At 43.9% G+C, this 25,317-nt stretch overlaps 1 protein-coding gene across 1 annotated transcript in view; it reads left to right on the forward strand.

Annotated features, from left to right (window-relative positions):
* The first annotated feature begins 1,031 nt into the window (after nt 1-1,031).
* The window catches only part of LOC134146854 (rho GTPase-activating protein 7-like), a 57,574-nt gene continuing 33,288 nt past the window's right edge, over nt 1,032-25,317 (forward strand). The window contains exon 1 of the mRNA XM_062587437.1: nt 1,032-1,162. Coding sequence (XP_062443421.1) covers nt 1,156-1,162 — 7 coding nt within the window. The 5' untranslated portion in view covers nt 1,032-1,155. The remainder of the gene's footprint in view (nt 1,163-25,317) is intronic.

Genomic DNA, 25,317 nt, shown 5'->3' on the forward strand with positions numbered 1-25,317 from the left:
CGCCGGGCCGCAGCACCAGGCGTCTGTAAAGCCCGATGCTCCTGTGGGCACCAGCTCCTGCCCAAATCCACCATGTCTGGCTTACTATTGCCTCTGTCATCTTCGGCGAGTTTGAAAGCTGCTCCTAGGGATCCACCACGGTCTCTCAGCGATATGGGCAGTCAGCTCGGCTGCTCAATGACCAGTTTCTCCTTTTTCTCGTCCACTGTGTTTGCAAATGTAGTATTTATTTCCCCTGTGCAAGCTGTAATGGCGAGTGATGGAGGCCAGGCCGCTTTCCATGATTCTGAAGGCTCACAGTTATCAGTGTTGTCATAAGTATAGTATGTCTCAAATAGTAAAAAAAAAAAAAAAAGACTGTGTTGCTCTTTCATATTAGATTTCTTTAAATATACTTTCAGTGAAAATCATACCTATACCCTAATGCAGAATTTCAGCTGAAGAAGAACAGCTTCAAAGCTGTAGAGATGCATGGCAGACAATAATTACAGTAAGCCCAAATTTCCTTCTAGCATCCTCTAGTCTCTGCCCACCCAAACCAGCCAGGAAACAGCAAGCTGCCCAGCAGTGGGGCTGGAGAGGTGGAAATGAGCCCCGCGCGGTCACGCCTGCTGCTGCTTCCCCAGAAGCAGTGCCACGGTGGAGCCCGGTGCTCCCGTGGGCACCAGCTCCTGCCCAGATCCACTATGTCTGACTTACTATTGCAAAATAAATTCAGTTTGTGTTCGGATCCCTGTTCTCCATCCAGAATGAGTTCAATTTAGTGGGTTTTTTTTTCCTTTTGCTTTTGAAATAAAGGATTTAGCATATCTTCCTCCTTGCCTGTGGTAAAGATCGAGGCAGCAGCCGCTCTGTAGCGCTCAGAAGTCTGCTTTAGGCTTTGCTCCTGCGGTTCAGCCATGCCCCAGTTCACCTCGGGATTTCTGACTGTCGTAGCTGCAGCGCCCGTTCCTCGCGTTTCTGTCCCGCCTCTGCTGAAAGCTGCGTGTTTTGGGCAGCGCGGCGGAGCCTCCCGCCCCGCGGCGGGATGGCCCGTGCCGGGGAGCAGCTCGCCTGCGCACAGCGGCCGCGCGGCCCGGCGAGCGCGGCTGCCGCCGCCGGGGCTCGGTGACCGATTCCGAGCGGGACGGTGACGCTGTTCGGTTCACCCTCCCCATGGAAGGTAGGAACAGGTTTATTTATTTTCCTTGCTTATTCTCTATATATATATTTTAGTGTTATTACCCCAAAACAGGCAGTAAGAGTTCTGGGGGGTGGAAGGGTGAAGGTACAGGTCTAGCTGGCCTCTCCTGACTGGGCTCTTCATGCTTATCCAGACAGAAAGTGGAAAATTTTATTGTGATAGATTTGGGGTCAATTTAGAAAAAAATGCAGTTGTTGAACACACTGAGATCCAATGCTTAAGCTTGTGAAAGCCATATACATGGCATTAAATGCCACAGCAAAACCTAATGTTCTCTGAATCGAGGTAATAGAGCAGAAGTTTCTCCACTAATGCTTGACAGAGGTTTCTCCTCTAGAGGGTAGCAGTTACCTGCGTTCCTGCTGTCATGCCTGCTCTCCGAGGAAAATACACGGCACAGCTGGTACTGGGCTTACGAGCACAGCTTCAGCTGCAAACGTCCTTGCAGTAATTGAAATTCCTTATGGGAATTAGAGATTCCTTATAAGAGGGTAGGTGTGTGTTTGGATGTGAATATACGTACGAGTGTTGTTTATCTTCTTATACTTCTCTAAGGTGGTTAGTCATGAAACTCCTCATGCTGGCCAAGATGGGGAAGCCGCCGTTGGTTAGACAAAGCGCTGCGTCCCGCCGTGAGGGCTGGCGGCGGTTCCTGCGGCGGGCTGGAACCACGCTGGTGCCTGGGAACCCTGCAGCCAGCATCCTTTCCCTGGTCCCGGGTTAGCCGTGCCGGTGACAGCTCCATGCCACTGCGCAGGGAATCAGCTCAACCAGCCCGGTCCTGGCTGCGCCAGAGACTCGCTTTGCAAGGCTGAAAAAAATCATCCAGCAGCACCGTGACTGCTCCGCCGGAGGGCATCAAGTGTCTGCATCTCAGATGGCGGCTTCTATATTATCACTCTTTGTAGGACATTTTTGTATTCTCTGGACAGGAGATGAAAGCGTTGCATCGAATGTCTCCAGAAAACGAGTTAGCGTGGTGTCGGCCTCTCGCAGTCGTGTGCTCCTAACGTGCGACCCGCTGGGTCCGCCGCTGCCGGCTTGGCTCTCGCCTGGATGCGGAGCGCTGTTTGCCAGGACCGCAATAGGGAATAGCAGCATATTTCTTGTCCTTCGCCTCTCTATAAAATAAATCAAGCTGAGTTTTCAGCTCTCTGTTTGCAGATGCTCTCTGGCCAAGTTTTGAGTCAATTTATTTCTCATTGCTTTGCGTCACCCTGGCTGTGTGCCAAGTGGGAGAGCTAAGCAGAAACGCAATGAGTTTATTGCTTTTGAGACCAGGACTGAGAGTCCATTGGTATGCAGAGGTCTTCTAGGAAGTAGGAATTGTGTATTTTTTTCCAGATGGAAAATTATGTATTTTTAGCAAATTAAAGTGATGAAATAAGCAAAAAATGATAAGGAGGGAATGAGTTTATGCTGCCAGAGACTTGCCATAATGAATTTGCCATAAGAACCTTTCACATTTAACTTCTCATATCATAAATGGAGTGTGAAAAGGCTCGACTTTGCTTTTGGGGTGACAGGGGCTGCTGTGGTACGGGCACGCCGCTGGGCACCACCGCCAACTCCAAACTCCCCGGCAGGAAGAAGCCATCATTTGCTGGCCTCTATGCTGCATTAGTTGTTTTATGCATTAAAAAAAAGCTTTATGAGAGGTAAAAGGCACAGGGAAGGTGCTGTTGGCAGCTCAAGAAGGTTTCTACCACGATGCTAGATGTCTCTTCTGGCTGCTGCAACCTGGGGGAGGCAGTGTCACTTGAAAGCCTCGACTCACTCGCATCTTTTCCTTAAGTAGGATTGATTTTAGCCTTCTTGGTTTCAGAGAGACCTCATGGCTCCACTTTTTAGGGTGATGGCATTGCAAATCTCACTACTGTTTCCATCATTTTTCAGAAATGGGGCAGGATCTGGGTATTTTAAGAAACAGAGCTCATGCAAAGAGGTCTGGGCGTGTGCACTACATGACGGGCTCCAGCTTTCTTCCCTGGGTCCCAAATCTCGAACAAAATCTATCATCCTCTTGAATTCTGACCTTTTTTTCTCACTTTTGCTCTTCATATTTGGTAATTGTCCTCCTCTTTCAACAAACAGCACAGCAATCAGTCGATTTCCCCAACTTATGCTATCCAGCCTTGCATGATGTGGCCTTTCTATTTGTTAGGCAAAGCCTATTGATTCAATTTCTGCATCATTATTCAAGCTAATATTGAATATGTCACTGACGATGGTGCATGAAATCGAACAAAGTCTGAAAAAAGGGTGAAATATTAAATAAAACCTTGCCAAAGGAGGGAGAGGAGGTGGAGGTGAATGTGCAACACGGTTGTGTCATGCCGCAGCATTAGTCCATCACTCCAGCTGCACATGGACTTTTGGCACCCTTGGCTTCTGCGTGATGTTGTCAGGGCTGTTTGAGCCGGTCAAATACCAGCAGTGATTGCTGCTGGGAGGGAAAAAAATGGAAGTGGTAGCGAATGGACAAAACAGTTTTTGGTGCCATCTGGCTGCTTTGTCACTGCACAGCTACAGCCCTGGTGACACCAGAAGCACCTTGCACTCAATATTTACCTGTGAAGGGCAGGTCGCTGGACTTTTTTCACTTAGCACAGAGATGAGAGCTGTCTGTCTAGGTAGATATACTGTCCCCTTCACCATCAGATCTGAGCACCTGAGGATGAAACCCTGGTTTCTCCTCATGCTCCTTCCCTTTAGAAGATCGCTCAAAAACATGATGTGATCCTGAGGAAAGCGTAGGGCTGGATCTGGACTGGGATGCAGGTTGTGTTTTCTTAGTGGTCATGGAAATCACCATTTTTTGCTGATAACTGTGCATCCAGATCCTGAGAAATAGGTGCAAGAATCAGAGTATTGTTTGAACTATTGAGTCTGAGAAACACAGAGCCAAGCTGAATATAAGATCTGTTTCAGAGTGATTTTATACAGCAGCTGCCTCCCTCTCTGCATGGTGTTGTATAAACCAGGGGGGCAAAGCTAATGACCTGCTTGGTTTCTCCCACAGTGAGCGGCAACTCTTTGTCCTTGGCAGGGAGCGTAAAATTCAGAGGCAGCAATTCAGACTCAGGATGGACTGTTGCGTGGAGATTACAGCTAAATCTCTGATTCTCAAAGGTTTATTAAGAGCTGCAGAAACACGTAAGGGCAAGGCAGACAGATAGGAAGCGGCATACATCCTAGTGAGCGGGGCTCACACAGGGAAGTCAGCAGAACGGAAGAGTGTGGTGGGCCATGCAGCCATGCTCCATTCCTGCTTCCTCCACAACAGCCATTTCTGATTATTGGAGAAAGGATTAAATATTGAGATAAGTGAGTTATTAAGCAGTCAAAAAATATATGGAAAACTGTGGAAAATGATTGTCTCAAACGTCCATTTAAACCAACAGGTGACCAACTCCTTCTCAAGCGGTTAATTGCCAGGAAAGAGCTGTTTAATTCTCACCAAGGGATTTTGGTGCCTAACAGCCACCCACTGCAGCTGGAGCCGGGAGCCTGGCTGCCCTTTTGGGTTCAGGTTCTTCAGGTGCCTCATCAGTGTTTGCTCTGCAGCAGTGGGGCTTCTGACCAAGATGGATTTTGATTTTTCCCCAGAAAAATCTTGGTTCCAATCTTTACTCCTTTCTGGCCTTCTGGTGATCAGGGCCTTCCTCCTGTCTTTCCTAGTTGGACCATTGTTATCATCAATGATATTTACTTTTAGAAAGCAGGAAAAGGATAATTCTGGGCCTTCGGTCAGTACTGAGGGAGGTGAGGAACCCAAAAGGGTGATGTCAGAGAGAAAAACGCATCAAAAGGTGATGAAGTTGGAGGAAAAATGAGCCAGGCCACCAGTGTGAAGTGGCCTGTGGGAACGAGAGGCAGACTATGAGGATCTGGGGGTTTAATGCCCGCTGCACCAGCGTTTGGAGGATGGTTACGGGTGGCAGAGGAAGCAGTGCTGTTGTTCGTACAGGACGCCTCGCCAGACGGAGGCAGACTCAGTGTTGGCTATTTGCACTGAGACACTACAATTTAACAAGGAAAAGGAAAAAGGAAAGAGTCGTTTTAGTGAAGAATACCCACCTGCACAGCTGCTAATGCAACAGAGCTCAACGGCAGCGGCCACGGCCACAGAGGCCTCCTGGCCACCCAGCACGTGCATCTCGCTCTCCCCGCACCACTTCCCTGCCAACTAACTGGGAGAGAAACATGTCTGAGTGAGGAAAACAGTAACCATTTTTGTACAGTGACAGCACTGTCATCCTGGCTTTCTGTGTTCCCAATATTAATGCAAGATGTCAAGTTGCTGTGTACCAAGCCCACTCATTTTTAATGCAAAAATGAAAGTATTTCTGTATTTCATATCTTCCTAAATCTTCCTGGAGGATCTGTAGGAGTGGCTTACTGTTCATTTATATTATTTGTATTCTGGTAACTACTGTGAATCCTCTATTATATTAATCTATCTAAGGATACAGGGCAGAAAGGACAATTTACAACTCTGTTTCCACCCATTTCAGTTTCCTCTAGGTGTTGAATCTATTTCAGAAGCCCTGGCATGCTGCTGTTAACAGTTTCTTTCCCAAACACCCAGGTTAGGGGGATATATGTGAAAAATATTGTGCATAATAGATGATGGGTTTTGAGTTGTGTTGCAAACTGATTTTTTTTCTTTCTTTCTTATCATGTTTGTGGTATACTTTGAAATAGGAGTCTTAGCAGATTGGCCTAAATAGAAATAACCATCATACCCTATGTATGTAAAATTATACATAAATACCTAGTTACACATTAGGACAAGTCTGAACAGTCTGTAGTAAACGTTTGTCCAGGGATTGTGCAAGACACCTGCAAAACCCGGAGCTTCTCTGGCTTGGCCGGGGGACTTGCCACTAGATGTCACAGCGTGCCCAGGTGTGCAGCCGGGGCCAGGAGCGGCGTGCAGGGCTGAGGGACCCCATGCAGCCACCTCTCCCGGGGACCGGGGACTGAGTCGTCCCCTCAGGTGTCTCTCCCGGACTGGAGCACCTTCACACCCATCCTTCTGTTTTAGAGCACTTTGGAAACAGGCTTAGATTTTGTATTAAATTCAGCGAAGTCAGTGAGATCAGTAAGGAAGAGGGGAGAACAGGTAACAAAGAAACAAGAAAAAATAACCCAAATGCTGGGAAGCACAGCTGAAAGTCCTGCTTTCTTACCTCGGACAGCTCAAGAGGTACGTGACGGGCTCTCTGCTTGGTTCCCGTGGCTGACGTGAGGCGCAGCCAGGCTTTGGGCCGTGTTTAATGCACTGCTGCTAAAGTGCTCGCAAGGTTAAGTCCAGTCCAGCAGGAACCATTCTCTCCTAATGAAAAAATAATCCAGTGTCTTATGTTATACTGTGATAGACCTCTGTGCAATGTCGCCAGCTCTGCTGGGGGGGATTTCTCGCCTGGAGTTTTCACCTGCGGAGAAGCAGCGTCGGGAGGGGAACGGGTCATTTCAACGTTGCTCGTGTGTTGGCAAGGACCCCGTGGCCTTCTCTCAGCTCAGCGAGCGGCAATCTCTCATTAGCGCCCGTTAATTTAGCAGGAGCAGGCTATATATTTTCAAACAGCCCGTACTCAAGGGGAGACGTATTTTGTTGTCGCTGTGCTGTGCAGTCCTTTTCGTTTAGGCCGGAGCCAAACGGAGGACAGAAATTGTGCAGATGCCTCAGCCGAACGCCGTATAAACCCTATCACACAGCTATTTATAGACACACTACACTTGACCGCGTGTTTCCTCTCTCTTCTGAGCTGCATCTTTAATCAGTTTGACAATGCAGGGAAGGTTAATTTTGCATCCTCTCTCTTACTGAGTGTTGTACTGAATGGTGATAGAATATCTAAAAATAGCAGGTTTGGAGCAGTTCAATGAGGGTATATGCAAATTATTTTTTAGAGTATTATTAAAAAAATGTTTTAAGACCAGAAATAGATCAGTGTGATGCATTTGCTGAGTAAATAAATGAAATTACCATGTTTAAAAACTCCTGTTGGAAGTGGTTTCTAGACAGACCTAGACCTGTCAAGGCCCTGGCAGTACTGATAGCCACACAGCCCCTCTGTGCAATGTAGCTATTCAGGTGATGATGTGATCGCCCTGCCCCCTTCGTTTTCCATAAAAAAGGTGTGTTTTTGACAACTTGAAAGTGAACAAATGATGTATTCGGCTCTTATCTGGGCTAGCTACTGGTATTTTTCCCTCGTGTTCGGTACCTTCCTTTCCAAGTGGCGTTGCCGGTTTTAGCAGGGTGGTCCCAAGACTGGGAGCTGCTCAGCCCAAGGAAGGGTATCACAGGACTGGATGGTCCTTCAGCTCACCCCTGCCCCCTTGCGCACCCTGGGATAGCTCCCCAGCACCAGCACGTGGCAGAGGGAGGCAGGCACTCGGCTGCTGAGCCCGGGGAGAGCGTCTGCTCCCGGCATCCGTCGCCTGGGGCCCCCAAGCATCAGCTCTTGGGGTTGTGTGTGGTATGAAGCTGCTGCTGCTGCTGTTGGGCCCTGCCCGGGCTCAGGTATTGCCCCTTTGGCTCCTGTTCACACTGTGTTGTGAAGTGCCCTTAGTCTTCCCCTGTAATGATAGATTTGGGGATCTTCGTGAATACCCAGGCATTTATTAGTCTAGTTGCCCCCAGAGTTTGGGTGAAGCTACCTGAGGTGGTGTGTGCACCACCTTATATTTCCAGACATCATCTCCCAGAAAGACACTGGGCACCAACCCCAGCTCGGACACTTTGTGCCTCAGGAGATGCTGTACAGCCACCTGGAAAGATGAGGAGCACACTCTCCAGTTTACAGCACTAAGCCGCCCCCATTAGACACCACTGTCAAAGAGGAAAAGGGCAAAGCAATGTTTTAGTTTACAGAAATCACACCTTTCTCGTGTATGCTTTTTTTAAATCCTTTTCCTCTCCCCATGTCCAGCTAGGTATACCATTCCCATGCTGTTTCTACATGCTATGTAAGCATGTGTCGTGCCTCATGAGGAAGACGATCTCTTCAGGGGAAAGCGTTTTCTAAAATGATCCCAAAGTTCGTAAAAACACTCCTAAATTTTTCAAAAACTGCCCAGAAAGAAAACTCATCTTGAACTCCAATGCCCCTCAACTGTAGCAGAATCAGCTCTTGCAGTCGCCACCCATCCGGAGCCACCGAACCCTACCGTGGGGCCCACAATACGTCGTCGGGGCAGTGTGGTGGAGGGCTCTGCATCTTCAAAGCATTCTAGGGCCGTTACCTCATTAAGCTACTAACTACAGAAGCTAGAGAGTCGTTTGAAGCAGCTGGAAAGAGAAATCTCAGGGATTTTCCTTGAACCACTTCCAAACTGACAGTATGTTGAACAAAGAAGAACTTGGAGAAATTTAAATTATGGTTTGTGACCTGAATGTCAGACATCTTGCTGCAAATAACTGAGGATCTTGTTCTCTTTGCCACAGACAAGATGAATGGGGTATAGCTGATACCACCTGGTTCCGCTGATTTTCACTACATGCATCTTTCTGACCAAAAACACATTATCATTTTGCTTTGTCTGGGATTGCTTTTTCTTTTCATGGAACTAGTAGAATATGTACAACTCTTATTTAGTTAGTCAGTGATTGTTCCTTAAAATGAATATTAGGAGTCTCCCAAAATACTTGCTGTGCTGCTTTTTTTTTAGAGAATGGGACTTACTTGGACCGCCCTATCATTGCTGACCACCTATAGTGACTATCACAGCAAAAGGTACTTTGAGCAGACCAGGCTGCTCCTCAGGAGAAGCAGAAGGTTAGGTTAGGTGCTGCCCTTTGGTGCTGGCAGGTCTGAGCCCAGTTTCATCTTTGGGGAAGTTGTGAAGTCTCACGGGACAGCCACAGCCTGCCTTTCGCTGATGGGCATGCAGCTACCAGCAGGTGAGAAACATCCTGCCCAGACATCAAACTGCCGGCAGAATGGGAAGAAGAGAAGTCTCACAGTGTGAGGAGAGAGAAGTGACATGGGAGGGTAACATTTGCCAACAGGTTTATTTCTTTGGGATGCTGCCTGGACTAGGAATGGGAAACTCTTTGCAGAAAAAAAAATTAACATAAATCTAATTTTCTGCAGTTATCACTAATCTCAACTTAATTCCGCAGCATGACCAAACTGCTACAAGGCCCTCATACTAATGTTTTTAATTTATACTAGTGGCTATATTAAATGTGATTTCCAGAGACATTAAGGCTTCTTAAGGACAGTACAGATAACAAGCTGGCTGGGAGGCAGCTAGTGTAAGTGCTCTGCAGGAGGAATGTGTAACATAGGACCATGCAGGTCCCTGAGTTTCCTTCCCGTATGCCATTTTCACTCTTGTGCTGTTCTGTTGACCTCAGATGTGTCAGTGTTTGATTTACGCTAGCAAAAGAACTGAATCTGGAGTCTGGCAATGAAAACTCGCCTTGTAGAGAATGCACCACTCTAGAGGCCTGCCTGGGTGGCACCACTCCCAGGGCAGCAGCTGCTAAAGGAAAGGGGGTGAAAAGAAAACCTGGCGCAAGTAGTTACAACGTGAGTGACTCACTTTCACAGCAGCCTCTTGTGAGTGGTCATTCACCCGGCCAAATATTTTGAATGAGACTTTCCACGTTGCTTTACTCCTTTCATTAAAGGTGCATCTTTCCTACAGGTCTGTGTTGATACCCCTTGAAGACCAGGGTGTTATCTAGTCCTCCTCTTGAAACCAGAATCTGGCTTTTGCATGTTTATCCCATTCCCATGCTGTCTAGATCAGTAAGGAAACTAGTGCTGATTTCCTTGTTGCTGGGCTCAGTGCCCCTGAAGCTGAGACGTGGTGAGCCAGGAGAGTCTGCATTTATAAATTTTAAGGAAGCTGTCTTTTCAGATTGCTTCTAGACTGCACCTTCACAGCTTCCCAACTTTTTAACATTTTAATGCAATATTCTAGCGAGTTTGCCTAGCTTAATCACGTGGAGTGCGGTGTCTGTTGAAAACCTGCTGGTGTCTAGGCTGCAGAGCAACAGCTCCTTCTGGCAACTTACACATCCTCATACTTTCCTTTAGCCTGACTAGGGATGTGTGTGGTGCATGTAAAACTAATATGATTTTTGAGCCTGCTGTATCCATCCTCTTCAATGACAAATGACTTCACATCTCGGTCAGGCCACTGACAGGTTAAGCTTGTCCATCTAAGGTAAAGGGAAGGTCCTCTCCGTGGCTTATCTCCAGAGTGATTGCAGTCATGGTTCCCTTCCTACTGACCATCATATTCCAGTCAAAGAAGGTCGTAGTGTCCAGTAGACCTCCAAGTGAAAACAACCCATCAGAAAACCTGTGTGCAACAAAGTGCCCAGAAAAGAAGCTGCCTAATATTTTCCAGAAATAAATACCTGGCCTAACCTCAGACCACTTGAGTTGATGGGCACTTCTCCATTGATTTCAGTGGCTGTGGGGTGATTCCTCCAGAGCCGAGACCTACTGACCACGCTCAGAAATCTGTCAACAGGTTTGGACACTGCAGTTTGAACATGAGGAAACTGGAATAACAGGGGCATGCTGTGAATAAACAGGAAGGAGTTTCAACGTGAGCTATGCACAATCTTGAGAGCACAGCCCATTTGCAGTCATAAGGTATTGTTTGCACCTCTCAGTTTCTTCTGGTGTCACTGCAGCAGTTGGCACATGAGCAACATCCTGGCATCAGCAGAAGGGAGCACACTATGTTCAGGGAAGAGAGGTCAGGTCACTTCTAAAACACTGAGTGTTTTCGTGGAAAAATGACTGAAAGAACCAATGAAGTTAGGAAACAGGAAACACTGCAGTACCATAGATGCAATTTTGACAGTTGAAATTAAAGGCAAGATGTTGTCAAGGAGGTCTGGTAAGCATACTGCTAGGGCAGCAGGTCGTGCTACTTCTGAGCTGCCAAGGGGAGAATGTTCTCACTTCCATGCACAAGAATGTTCTTACTAAATAGCTGTTATTAGTATTTGTGCCAGCATGGATGTATGAGCCAAGTCACTGGGTGTCTTTCATCTCAGGTTCTCCAAACACAGTGCAAATATTCAGTAAGTTGTGTCTTTCAAGTGGGGAAATTTCAGTATTTCCAGTAGTGGATACTGAAAACTATGACAATAAAATCACAAGTTTTATGTAGTAATAAATTAGTAGTAGACTTTCAAGTGCCAGGTTACTTGTGTGGTGAAATTAGCTATTCATATCTAATATCAGCTCTGCTCTTGACCCTTTCTCACTTTCAGCAAACCACTGAACCCCCCTTAAGTTCCTTTTTAGCCATATATCAACTTGATGTAATGCTACTTTTAAGTCTGTTAATTACTCAATTCCTCCTGCATCAGAGTGCATGTAATATGCCCTTAGGGCTATGATTCAGGCTTGCTCATTGATTTGCTGCATATCCTTGGGCACAGCATTAAATGTGCCTTTAGTATGCAAAGGAATTGTGCACATTTATGCTTGTGGTCATGTTATCCAAACTTCAGCGCTATCTCCCAACTTTGCAGACTTTCCAAGCAGAGTCTGCTTGCTTTTTATTGCTAAATTTGCCGACTGAGCCTACCTTTCTCTAAAACACAAAAGGGATTCAAGAGCCTAAATTCCATTCAAAACCCACCACAAGCAAGCTTCAATGGGGCTTAAAAAGTCTAAGAAATTTAGACACTTCTGAAAATGTCACCCTAGCTGTATCTCCAGATTTTGACATAACATGAATACCTGAATTACTAAGGCAAGTTCCCTTTGCTGATCTAACCTGATTGCTGAGGAGCCTGCAAAGCATTAAGTATGCACATATTTAATGTCTGCTAATGCTAGAGGGAGTGAATGCCTCAAAGTGAAAACTATTCTGCATTTAAATATGTTTGCTCTCAAAACTCAGATAGGTCATCTCTACTCCAAGCAGAATAATATCAACTTCCCCTGCGTGTCCGGGAAGACATTTTGGAGATACTGTGGGGTGCTGCTTGCTTTCTTTTCCTAGCCACTTTCCAGTGCATGGAGAGATGAGATACCGAGCTTAGGAGGGATGTCTGTTTGAAGAAAGGTCTCCTGGAGGACGGCATGGCCAAGGGAGAGCTTCTTACATCACTAGGCTGGCCTCTGGTTGTGATGATGCAGGATTTTTGAGAATGCTTTTTCTTGTGCATGTTTGTAGAATGAGCAATTGTGTTTTTCTTTTACATTTCTTCCTTTGGTCTTTGCTTTGCTGGAAGATCACTATGGAATAACACGGATAAGATGCAAACCTATGTATGTTCTGAATATTCTAAGAACTTGCCCATTAGTTTATTTTATAAATGTTGATTGAAAATTATCAAGGCTTGGAAAACTACATGGTGTAGGTTTGATCCTGGAGCTGTCTGGGGATAAGCAAACACAAATAACCCTTTCTTAAAATGTTCCTCACAACCTTCTCTTCAGGAATGATCTTCTCTGGAACGAGGCAAGTTCAGACAGCATTGGCAGCTGAGGGCTAAAATTTAGCTCTTATTCACACTGAGCACTTACTTACTTACATGGTTTAAATAGCCTCCCTGGCGCTGGGGGATGTATCTGAGTAAGAGCACACCACGTAAAGTGAGCAGGTTTACACCATCTGGCTCATTGTCATTTCAGCTCCATTAAAACCTATGGGCTGGGGGACAAGAGGCTGGAAGTGTGCCCTTAGTGGCACTGGTGGCAGGATTTCATCACCATGCAGTGTTCCTCTCTGTACTTGTATTACAAAGGATTTAAAATGCCGAATTGCTACTATTAACATGTTAATGTTGTGAGCAGGTAGTGTCTGCACACCTGTAAATAGGAGCTCTGCCATGCAAATTATTTTTCTAAAATTGGTAGAGTGCTTCACGTTCCTTGCCTGTGAGGCAACATAGCAATAAACGCAATATTTCTACAAATACTCCAGCTTCTACATAGCAAGTCCTCAAACCATTGAGGGAGTGATGTGACTTCAGGGTGGTGATAGACCTGAATGGTTCCAGAAAAGAAAAGCTATTAGACCTCAGCTGTGTTATGATTATTTTCTTTTAATTTGCTTCCTTTTCATTGCTTTTTTTATATTGAGATATAAATAATGTTAGATTCCAGATCACCCATGGGTCTGAAATATAGCTGTAGCAAGGACTCCTGCCAACTTTTACAAAAGGATTTTGCTAACATGAAAGAAAAATATCTCATACATAATAAACACACTTCCTGATTCATGTCATCCTTTTGCATTTAAGGTCAAACATCTCTGAAGGGGATATAAAGATAAAGTGGATGCAGAGAGTCAGCTGCAACAACAAGCCAAACCTCTTCATGAAGGCCTCTCCATTAGGGTTTTGGGTTTGACTGTACACAGCTGCCACTACAACCTCTCCCCAGCCTGAGTACTGTAAATAGTGGCCTGGGTAGTGTGCTCCTTTGCATCGCTGTATAGCTAGCTTGGAGCCCGCACCCTGCCTTGAACATACCACGTTTTACCCCTGAGGATCTCAGCAGGACAGCACGTGGTATGAAGTTAAGCTTGAGTGTAAATCTCTGCTGGATTTCTGCCTAGCTTTGCGAATTTGACTTCAGCTGACCTCAGAGCAGTTCCTCCAGAGTTTTGCTTGTGCAACAGCAGCAGAATTTGGCTTAGTACCTCACACTGTGCCCATGGTGGAGATTGTAGCCAAGAGCTGCTATTTGCTAATAAACTGATCACTTTGAGATTCTTCCAGTATGTTTCTCTCTCCTGTCAGAGAAAATACCTACAGGTTTGATAATTAGTTTATTTTGCTGTTGAACTTATTATGCAGCTAGAATGGTTGAAGTAGATATTCTTTGCAGATAAGGAGTTGAATATTTATCTCTTCCATATATTAACTCCTTTCCTGAAGTCCATGTCTTCATGATTTCAGCAAGAATAGTGAATATTTCAGACATAGCAGGAGCATGCTGGAGAAGACGTTTTATCACACAGTGGCAGATTTCAAATTGTACTGATGGTTATAGGAAGATGTTAAAAATGCACTTAAGATAGGGCTGGCTCGCTCAGAAGATTGGTGGCAGGACAGAGATGTACACTTAATTTTAAGGTTTGCACTCATTTCTTGCACAAGTCACATTCAAAGTAACTTTTTTTGTTGTTCTTGCTCTATGTTTTGCTGGTTAATCTGAAAAGAATTGAGATCTCTACTGTTTTCCTACTGAACTTGTGATGTTATCGTAAACAACAGCCATTAAACTCACTCTCCTAGTCTAATGCTATTGCTGGATACAAGTGGCTTGGAAACACAGCTGAGACCCCCAAGCAGTGCTGCTATTGCTGTGTTCTTGGCAAAGCTACCATGCTGGGAACGTAGGGAAATAACTGGCTGAGTCAACAGGGTCTTTTGCAGGACAGGGCACCATGCAGTCTGTCCTTCTATAAACTGTGATATGAAGCTGGCCTCAGAGGGTTTGGTCTTCTGGCCACCTGTCAGGCTTTCCTTTAGATATGATAAGAAAAAAAAATCAGTTTTAAGGGAGCTTATATCTTGACAGACTCTGATTTTCACAAGACTTTTCTGTGTCTCAGTGGGTTTTGTGACATCTAGCAAAAGATGTACTGGATGTGTGAGTGAAAGAAGAGCATAGGAGGCTGGCACGTTGCAGGAGTCCACACGCACGCCCCTCACCAAGGCTGCCTGGCTGGGAACAGCTCCGTGTGAGGCATCATAGCAGCAGAAATGGCACCTCTAAAACACAATGAAAAAAGAAAAAAACACTCCTGATTTATTCTCTCCTGAGAATCAGTGGGAAAATCCCCTGGGCATGTCCAGCCTCCACACCATCATTTTAGGAAGTATTTTGTGGGAGCTCTTCCCATTCCTTCTGCAACGAGGAGGAAGCCACAGATGTATCTGAGGGTGGATAAATGAGTCCAAGGCATTTGCAGGTCTGTCTCTTGCTATTTACCTTGCAGAAGCTTGGGTGATGACCTCCTCCAAAACAGGTCGTCCACTGATAACTGCACAGAAGACTAGCAGTTCTCAGTGAGTTTCATGACCTGTTCATTTTAGGAAGCCCTAACCAGATATCTATTCAAGCTATCTCTGGGATTCACATTTGGAAAAGCTTTGGGAAAAATCCCAAGAGGTGAACACCACAGCAGTGCGAACTTCCAGTGTCAAAGTAATGATTTGTACTCCAAAACAACCTTTGGGTTTGGTATCACTTGCAAGAGGGATTCTTCTGATACTGCACAGTTTCTTTTGACCATTTTTTAGAGTTTGGAGATTGTGAAACTCTAAAAGCCTGACTCTGGTTTTTAGAGGTCATCTTTAAATTAATTTTGATGCAGTCCATGTTGTATGGAGGAAATGGAGTGGCCAAGAAATAAATGTTACAGGCAGAGAATACATACCAGCCTAGAAAGAACCAGAAAAATCCCAATGGGGATGACAGGCTAGACACATTTAAAAAAAAATGTCAACAAGATGAAATTTGTCCTATTTTATTTGTTCAATCCAGGTATTGTGGAAGTATAACAAGAGCAGTATGTAGGCTTGTTATTAAAGGAGCCTTTTTCTAGCATAAAACTATTACTATGCTCTGCTTTTCAGAGCCTGCACTTCATCTAAGACTAACTGGGTCTGCTTGCATGTACTATACACATGTATTGATGTTTCTTAGCAGTTACTATTTTACCATTCCAGGTAAAAAAGGTGAAGAGAGCATCAGTTTATAGCAGGACTACTCTTGGAAAATGGAAAGAGCTGAAACTGTTTGTTCTGAGTTAAAACTTACACAGAGCAGAAAAAAAGCCAATTATTTTATGACTTTAAAATGTAGAGTGATTCCCAGTGTCTCTCTCAAGCTCCCACGTTCTGTTAGCACCTCTTATGAATTCCATGGTGCTTCTCATAACACTTTCAGAGTTCATCATGATACATACTCATTAAATTTCAAAATCATCTTTGAAATTTAAACAAAATAATAAAATTTTTTTGTAGAAAACTGTAAAGTGACAAGATTTCTGGGCATGTAAAGGTGCTGCAGTACAGCTCCATTAGTTCACATACGCTAGCTTTACCTCACACCTGAGAAATCTGTGTCACAAGTAGTGCTCAGCTTTGCAGACTGAATTACTGGGAGGTCGTACTCCTGTGAGCACGCGGTGATCCTCATGAGTCGCTGCACGCCCTGATGCCGGCTCCCAAGGGACACATCTTTCTTTCCATTTCCTAGAGTCAATGCCTAATGTATTGATCTTTCTAGACTTTGCCACTGCTTAGCTGAGCTTTCAGCAGTGGCCAGAGCACCAAGGGGAGTGTGTGGAGGTTGAGGGGAGAGGCAGGGCATGGCCCAGGAACCACCAGTCATGGTCTGAAGACTGTCATGACAATGTCACCATCTACTCCCAATACCTGAGAATCAAGGTGAAAACTGGTACAATCCTGGGTACAAGGAAGGAAGTGTAGTTGCTGAGTCATTTGGCACAGAAATTGTTGTGTCCTACTCTGCACTGCTGCTTCCCTGGTTTCAGAAGTGTCCCTGCTTCATGCAGGTACCAGGCACAGCCCTCCTGGACCAGGGGGGTTTTGAAGAGAGTTACTCGCTTGTAGAAACATTATCTTCCTGTTTTGACTCTCTGAAATGCTTGTCAAGACCAATTTTCCTGCACTTTGCCCACTCACTTTCTTGTAAAGGAGTTTGCTTTCTCGGAGGAGTATACCATGGTCATCGCTCAGTTGGAAAAAAAAAAGGCTGAATTCTTCCTGTTTCTTGAAACAAACTTGTAAACTCCTTGCATTCCCTAAGCAGGAGGAATATGTTTACACATTTTTAAAGTCAATTTGTCTTCCTGAGCACATGAGAGAAGTGGCAGTGTGGTTAACAGAAGGGGGCTGGGCACGGGAGGTGGGAAGGAGGAGGCTTGCTGAAAAGATGCTCTCGAGTGTGCTACGGCAACAGCCCTCCTGCCCCGCTGTGCCCCACACCAAATTCCGAGGGGCAGAGAGGATTTATGCATCTCATGTGCTACAGTGAGAGTTTCTGCACAAGACAAATGCTAGCAAGAACACAATAAATAGCATCCATGATCTTCCATCAGAAGCGTTAAAGCTCAGCTGGTCCACCCACGAGTGTAGCTGTCACACTGCGGCACAGGGCTGTCAGTATCACTGTAAATGGCTGTGAACCAGAGGACTATCTGAAGCTGAATTATCTTCCTTCATATGGGAAGGGGAGCCCTACCTTATAGGCTCATTTCATTTAATTTATAAAACTACAGTAATATGCACCATACAGTGATATATCTGCCCCTGGTTTTATTTTTGCCAGCATTGATCTAGTGGGTTTATTCAAAAGGGGACTGTCAGGACATATTGCCTCCAGGATGCTGTGAAGAGCAGGCTTCAGTCCCTGGCTGCATGGTGAAGGGCTCAAAGACGCCAGTCACAGCACACATCTCCTCGAACCCAGGGCAGGGATGTAAGGCCATGAGATACCTGTTCAACAGCTAGACTGCAGCTGCGTGATGAGCCCATTTCAGGAATGTAGATTAGGCACTAATTAGTCCCATCCACTTTGCAATGTGCAGCTGGATTGTAAATAGACTCGGGAGTACCTTTCAGCTATGGTACAGTTCATTTTATTGTAAGAAAAAAAAAAAATCTGGGAAAACCAGAACTTTGACTAAAAAAAGTCTTTTATTTTAAACACATTTAACTGCCAAAGCACTTTCTACTGAAAATATATGACTTGTTCTACTTCTTGCCTTCAAAACTTCTTTTTCTTGCAAATGACCTAGTTGTACTGACCCTTAGGATGTGCCATAAAGCCCATCTATTCCCATTGATGTTTGCAGGGGCAAGGAAAGGAATTATTTACTGGAAAGTTGTTTTTAGTGTCTCCTTTATGCCCTGTAATTTTTGCTTTACATAGATTCCATAGCACAGTAGTATGCAGATAAAATAATCTTTTATACAATGTTATATATATTTTTAAAGTCTCCCAAGACACTGGTGCTTGTAGATGTCCGAATAAATACCAAGAGATAATTCTGTAGCAACTCTTTTTCTAATGTTGCATCATGTTAACACAGCTTCATAATCTGACACCAGAGTGATCAGAAAAAAACAAAGCTTATCAGAAGACAAAAGAAGCAAGAATGAAAGGAGAGAAGGTTGCTTGTAAAACTAAATTAAAGGCCATTTTAATGAAAAGACCATAACGTTTGGAAGACGCTCTTTAAGACAGAAACCGTCTTTGCTCTGAGGTGTAGCACTAGGATGCTGCTGGGTCTCCTGGGTGTCATCACCAGGTGCTTGTAATAATGTCACTATTTCCAGTAGTCTTAACAGGAGTAGCATGGCAGGAGAAGAATCACTATGGGTAGCTGCCTGAGGATAATAAATAGTGGGATGAAATTGAGAGGAAAAACTTAATTGGAATTAACTAGCTGAGGAAAGCCTTTTGATCTGTCAGACAGTGAAATTGCCTCCCAAGAGCAATGGTATTGTCCCAACCACGTGGGCATTTAAAGCCAGTTTAATGTCTATGATTCTGTGAGTTAACTGGAGTATCTCAATAATTGGAACTGACACTAAGATTTATCTTCTTTGATTGACTAACTATCATAGAGGCTCATCTTCGTGTGGTACCGCACAGAGCTTTCAGGGCAGCTGTTTGCACTTAAACTGCCAGAAGCTGACAATATGTATCCATTTCAGCTCTTCAAATGTGTGCTTTGAAAAAACACTTAAATCACTGAAATAGACAGTGCTAATCAGTCTGCAGGAAAATGCAGCATCCTTACCTGGGGCTCACTGCTATAAATCTTCTGTGCCAATGTTATCATACGGCAGTAGAAAGCCATTTAGGTGCGTTACTGCTAAATGTCCAATCAGTTTGAAAAATTGGGCTGATTTTGCCCAAGATTATAAAAGAAAAGGTGTCTGACCAAATATATAAAAATAAATGGTTGATATTCCAGCAGAACCCACCATTTGCAATAGAGAAGGATTAATCACACTGTGATGATGGAAATTATTTCCCATGCTGATTTCAGAGAAGATGATACGCTGCAGTAGGAATGGGCCTAAGCTGTGAGGTTTGTAAGGAGATAGTTTTGTATTCAGTATTGCTATTCACCTGTGGTGTGACCTTGGAAAAAAGCAGTGTATATCTCCTCTCTCACGATGCCTTCTCTGATTAGGATAGCTCTTCAGAGGAAGACCTGCTCCCAGTATTTTGGTGCTTTTTACAGTTTGCAGAATGAACTTGGAGAACTGAGATTCTTCTTTCACTGTGATTAAGCACAACAATTCTGAAAAAAGGACTTGCAGAAATACTAAGTTGGTTAATGTATGAGATTTATGAGATATGCCTAAATGTATCAAGCTAGAAGCAGATAAAGAGGAATAAACTATTGCAAGCAAATACCAAATCAGCTGGGCTTGTTTACTAATGGCAGTATTTGGACAAGGTTCAGGTAATAGCTAGATGGCTGTTTCTTAATATCCATAAGGTTGCAGGAGCACTGACTCACAGCCTGACTTCTCAGCTCAGAGATACAGCCACTTAGAAGCACAGTAGCCTGTAGGCATACATTTCTATCATGAAAAATCATACAATCTCTGTCTCCAGGGAGAGAAGTCGAGCAGTGTTTCTCACTGTCTTCAATACTTCCTCTGAACAAGCCACTTCATCTATCTGGCTTCATTCTCAAACTGGTAAATTTGCCAGTCCATTGGCAAAAGACAGCTTTGCTGCCCCTTCAGCACGTGCCCCAACTGGAAAAGGAATAAATTAAGGGTGCTTTATGCTCTGAGAATTTCTCTGATACCTAAAGATGGCTGAAGTGTTGCTCTCCCATTATGCCTTTAAGATTATGAATGGATAAAAATGCACTTTCCTCTGGCCGCAGCCACCTCCTAGCATTTGCAATCTGACATGGAAAAAATGGGGATGAATGACATTTCCTCTACAGCAAGATGTATATGTGTGTGAGGCAGACAGTTTATTTTTGTCCTTGCTCTCCCTATTGCTTCATGGATTCACATGGTGAAAGAAAAGAAGCAACGCAGCGGAGCAGCTGGGAAAACAGGCAGACATATCCCTAAGGGAGTGAGGACGCAACCCCAGCTGTTGCTGCGCGCCTGCAGTCCAGAGCAGCGCATGGGGCCGGCAGAGCCGGGAGGTGCAGCAGCAGCACAGCAACCACTGGGCACCACGGCAGCTTTCTTACCTGCCGCGTTGAGAGATGCTGCTGGGCAAGCGTGCCAAAAGTGTGCGTAGACCAGTTATGTCATTGTACTAGATATATCTCAGTGATTTCTAGATGTTGTTAAGCTCATCTCAATTTCTGAAGGATTTTTTTCCCAAGATTTCATAGCCTGCAAGAGTGTAGAGCAGATTTGACTTTCTGTTTGATAAATTGTACTGTTACGACTCTGCTGTCAGGTGCCTAAGTGAGATCTAGTTAGAGAAATGAATATAAAGTAAATAAGCTTTTTTTTTTTTTTTGCCTGGAATGTTGTCAGGTTTGGTACTATGAGGTTAATATTCTGATTTATTTTTAAAGTATTAGTGGTTATTAAAAGGTTTGCATTTCCATGGAGCAGTCTTTCTCAAATTATTGTTTCTTCTGTTAGGAGAAGGTTGGGTTAAATATATCTATATAGATTCAGTGGAGAAAAAGTTCGAAATTTAAAGAGAAAATGAAGGAGAAGACTTAAGAGAAAATGGAACAGGAAGAGGTTGTTTAAAGATTCAAAAAACTGAAAAAAGGCAAAAGTTAAAATATACTTTGAGAAATTTAGGTTTTGTCTAGTATCTACAAAGCTGGAGCCAATTGCTGCAAGAAGGAATTTTACATTGATGCATATTCCTTATTATGTTCTATGATTAATTCCTCCTCTTGACTGTAAAGTGTTTTCAGTAAATCACTTGTCCTGCTGAGCCTCTCCACATGGTCTCTTGGGTCATCAAGTTTTCAATCTTTTTTCAGAAGAAAACAAATCTTTAGTCCAGAATCCTCCTATACAACCAGCTGGACATGAAATGTGCAGAGTCTAATCAAGAGCCCTTTATGTGATGGATGTTGACCATATTCAGTCTGTGATGGCCACTGAAGTGTCCCAAGAAATGAACCCTGCTGCCATTTCAGATACACCATGGTGGGAGGAACATGCACCCTCTATATTTGTTCAGTAGGATTTTGCTTCTGGCACACCATTCCCAGGTTGTTTCTTCCACATCTGTCCTTCAAAAAGTCCTTGAAAAGTGTTGGCCTGAGACTGCTAGCTTGTGTTACAAGGCACAAATCCTGTTACTACCTAGCATATTGTGCAAGAGTGCAAATAATTAAGTAAATACTGGTTATAAAATGATCCAGTTTTTGTTAAATACAACTAGACTGCTTGACTTTTAGTAGCATCAGTCCTGAATTACATGTCTAGACTGAACACAGTGCAGAGATGAATTTCCTTTGATTTGTTGCAGAGTAACTCACCATTTAATTTAACTGAGCAGTTCCTTGTTCTCATATTCCGGGATGATGGATTGTAAAATGCACTCCTTGAAATTAATCCAGATGCTTGATTTCTGTCAGCAGAGTAATCTTTCTCAGTGGTATGCTAAGTATGCTTTTAAAAGGTATGGTAAATATGAATGCTATGCACTTGGCTGATGATTTAAGTGTTTACACTTCCAAGTATTGCCGAAAAAAACAAATATGGTTTAGCTGCATTTTTATAACCTTTCAAAAGTTATTATTCAAATCACATCACAAGGATTTAAATGTATTTCTAAATGTCATGATACAAGTGTGGGCAACTCCTATCTCATCAGAGAACCATCAATTTGAAATGAGGTTGAACAAAGCTTACAACATTCCTGATATTGCAGAGTTTCTGTGGATTGTCTAGAGACTTTCTGTTGGAGCCATTAATGGTAAAATATTTCTTGTGGATACTGTTACCCTTTGTGCTGGTTTGATGTTGCAAGAGAGCAGTGCCAATTTTCTTTCCTTTGCTGTTTTAACTTCTTTTAAAGATAAAATGGGGCATTTCTGGAGAGGAGAAAAGAGGGAGTTTAGGAGTACTTTGTATTTCTACACTGCCTCCTTAACAAGAATTGCAAAAAGTTATAGTGAAGTTAGTTAGGTAAGTAATATTAACGCAAACGAGCCCATCACCTCCCAGCAGTCCAGATACTCCCACATTCTTTGTTATCAAAGGTAAGGACTATCTGAATTCCACAACTAGAAGTTGCACAGCATTTGGTCCTGGGTCCAGCTGGAACCTGATAGAAATAGTCTTTTTTAAATGTGAGAAGATAAGTCAAATCCTCCTGTCACTGAAATACATGGCAGCACTCTTCAGGTAAAGGTAGATGTCCTAGCAACACATGAATTGCAGCACGCACTTGCCTATTCATTCATTCCTGGCAGGTTGACTTCTAAGGAAAATGATACATCTAACAACTGACCTTGCCTGAGATTTTGATGCAGACTTTGTTTGTAGGGGCAAGGAGCTGGAAAGAGTATTTGACTGAAAGGAGAAGGCCTAACTTCTTTTATTTTTACTTCAGCATCAGTGTTATAAATAGAGATGGTGCCTTCTTTGCAAACAGGCTTGCATTATCCAAAATGAAGCCTTTTGGACTCTGAAAATTTTGCAAACAGAGAGAAACCAAGCTCTTAGGCATGCCACAATCTAGAGGGTGATGTGCTGACCTTCTGTTATTGACAAGATAATGTACTTGTTTCTTGATCCTTCTAGAGCACCTTTAACTTATCACATATGAGCTTGACTTGCTACCTTGACTAGGTAGCTAATATGTACCTTAATCTTCCAAATCCTGCTCTGCACCAGCCTATGACACTTGGTCTAGGTCACATCATAGATCTCTGGCAATCAGATGAAAGGGCACATGTATTTTCTTCTCTTTTGATTTAGCCACCTTTATTTTCCCCATTCCTCAAAAAAGAAGAGTTGAAATCTCCTCCGTATGTCTTGTCAGCACTCTCCCAAGACAACACATACCTTTGCGACCTGCCAACTACAAGTCCTGTAACAACCTAGGTGGCAAACACATCCAAGGAAAAAACATTTGGCTCAAGCAAATACAAGTTTTGTTACGCCTGGATCCAAATAAGAACATACAGAACCTCCATTTGTTAATAGGCTGACACCAAGCTTTGTTTCACTCTAAGGTAAGGACTGGGCACTGCTGAAATCTGAAGAACAAGCTGAAATCTAAGGCAAATCAAGATCTTCTGATCTGAAATGCTTTTGTTAATAGGTTTTAGTGGCTTTGGCTTTTTGTGCCAGTATTACCTTTTTGAACTTCTTTACGGTAATCTTCTTGAACCCAAAATATGTATGAAATACTCTTATTACCAGTTTTGAAAGTCCATTATGGTGAAGTAGTTCAATAACCAAAACTAGATGTTATGGTAGATACAGCCAAAAAAATGGCAGTTAAAATCCAGCTGGGCTTTTGTCTTGTCTTCACTACTCTGTGTGAGACAGGACTGCTGGCTCAGTCAGTGTTCAGCCCCAAGCTTATAATCTTCCTTTAGATCTGGAAAGGTTTGTTAGCCAGAACTGGTGCTTTCCTCTTTTCTGGGAAAGGAGCTGGGAAAGGTTAAAGGGCCCGAGAAAGTTCACAGAACCAAAGTTGGGTAGACATGTTTTCAGTACTGACTTTGGGTTCTCTGTTATCCCCTAAAATGCAAGTCCTGAGCACAACCATGATTAGAGCTTAGTGTTTCAAACAGTTGCTCTGTTAGTATTTATTTTGTTTCACGCAGGATGTCTTATGCAAAGGGCTTTACATAAGCTGCTGTGAGTTGCAGGCTGCTCTGTAAGCCACTTCAGCGCTATGTTCACTTTGGGCCAACCGGCTTGGGTACTCTTGACATTTCTAGATATCTTCTAAACGTAATGCTGACAGAAATGTTGTTTAAATATTTGTGAGTAATTTTAAAATAGTGCATCAAAGAAGCAGCTTTGTGACGCCCGACAGATAGCTGGAGAAGACGAGTGCTTTGGCGAAGGAGGAAGAGGTCAGAACGAGTTATGTACACAACTTAAACTCTGACGACAGACATGTTCATCTACCCATAAAACACAGAACAAAACTAGTCCCCTGCTGGAAAGTCCCTGTGTATGTCCAGGCTGCATGGATGGAGCTTCGAGGAAGAAGATTTCAGTCATGTTTGAGCAGCCGCAGCTGGTGTTGGAGCCCTGCTGGAGGGACACTGAGGGCTTGCAGTGTAAACTGAAGAGTGTACAACTACATACTGACATGAGTCCTGCTCATGTATCTTGTACTGATGTTTAATAGTATGGGAAAAAAATTGTGTCTCTCTCTTGCTGGAGACTTGCATAGAAAGTTGTTACTTTCCTGAAAGTACGTGCTAATGTTATTTGCTGTACAGAAAGGGCTCCTGGAGGTGTGTGATGGTGTGGACAGCAAGGCCTCCTCTCAGGCAGCCTGTCCCGTGGAAACTTTGGTCAGCAGAGGTGCTGCCTGCATTGCGCTCGGCAGGGAGACATTGGCCCCGCAGCCCTGGCGGGGGTGGCAGGGAGGCAGCTGCCCGGGGTTTCGGCATGCACCAGTGCTCATAGTGCTTGGTAGCTGGATGAGTGCAGATGTGCAAACAGAAATGCTAGCTGGAGTTGCTGGAGGACAGAGAAATTTGCTGTGGCTGCCAGTCATCCCTGGTGCATTTAAGAGCTATTTAGGCTCCTTTGATATTTCCCCCACTTGGTGCTCATCTGCACTTTTAGGAAGCTAAGTTTGGAAATCAGGACAGTGCCAATCAATTAATGTGCTAATAGATCGCTTCAGCAGTGCTCTGGCCTTTGACTAGGAAATGAATCTCTAATGACAGATAGGATTCCAATGTGATACATTCCAAAAAATCTTATTGCATAAGATCATTTTTAATGGCAACTCCTATCAGAATCTTGATGTAGGTTATTGCTTGAAATATCTTGCTTTAGCTATGAGAAATTTTTGGTTTTAGCTATGCTTCTAGGCCTATTCCTTTGCTGAAACATTTTAACTTTAAGTATAATAAATTCTGTGTTCAGTCTGCAGAGTTGGGAGCTTTTTCTAACCCAGCAGGGAACAGTAATCCCGAGGCAGCAG

Source organism: Rhea pennata, chromosome 14 (genome assembly GCF_028389875.1).
Source record: "Rhea pennata isolate bPtePen1 chromosome 14, bPtePen1.pri, whole genome shotgun sequence".
Classification (NCBI taxonomy): Eukaryota; Metazoa; Chordata; class Aves; order Rheiformes; family Rheidae; genus Rhea; species Rhea pennata.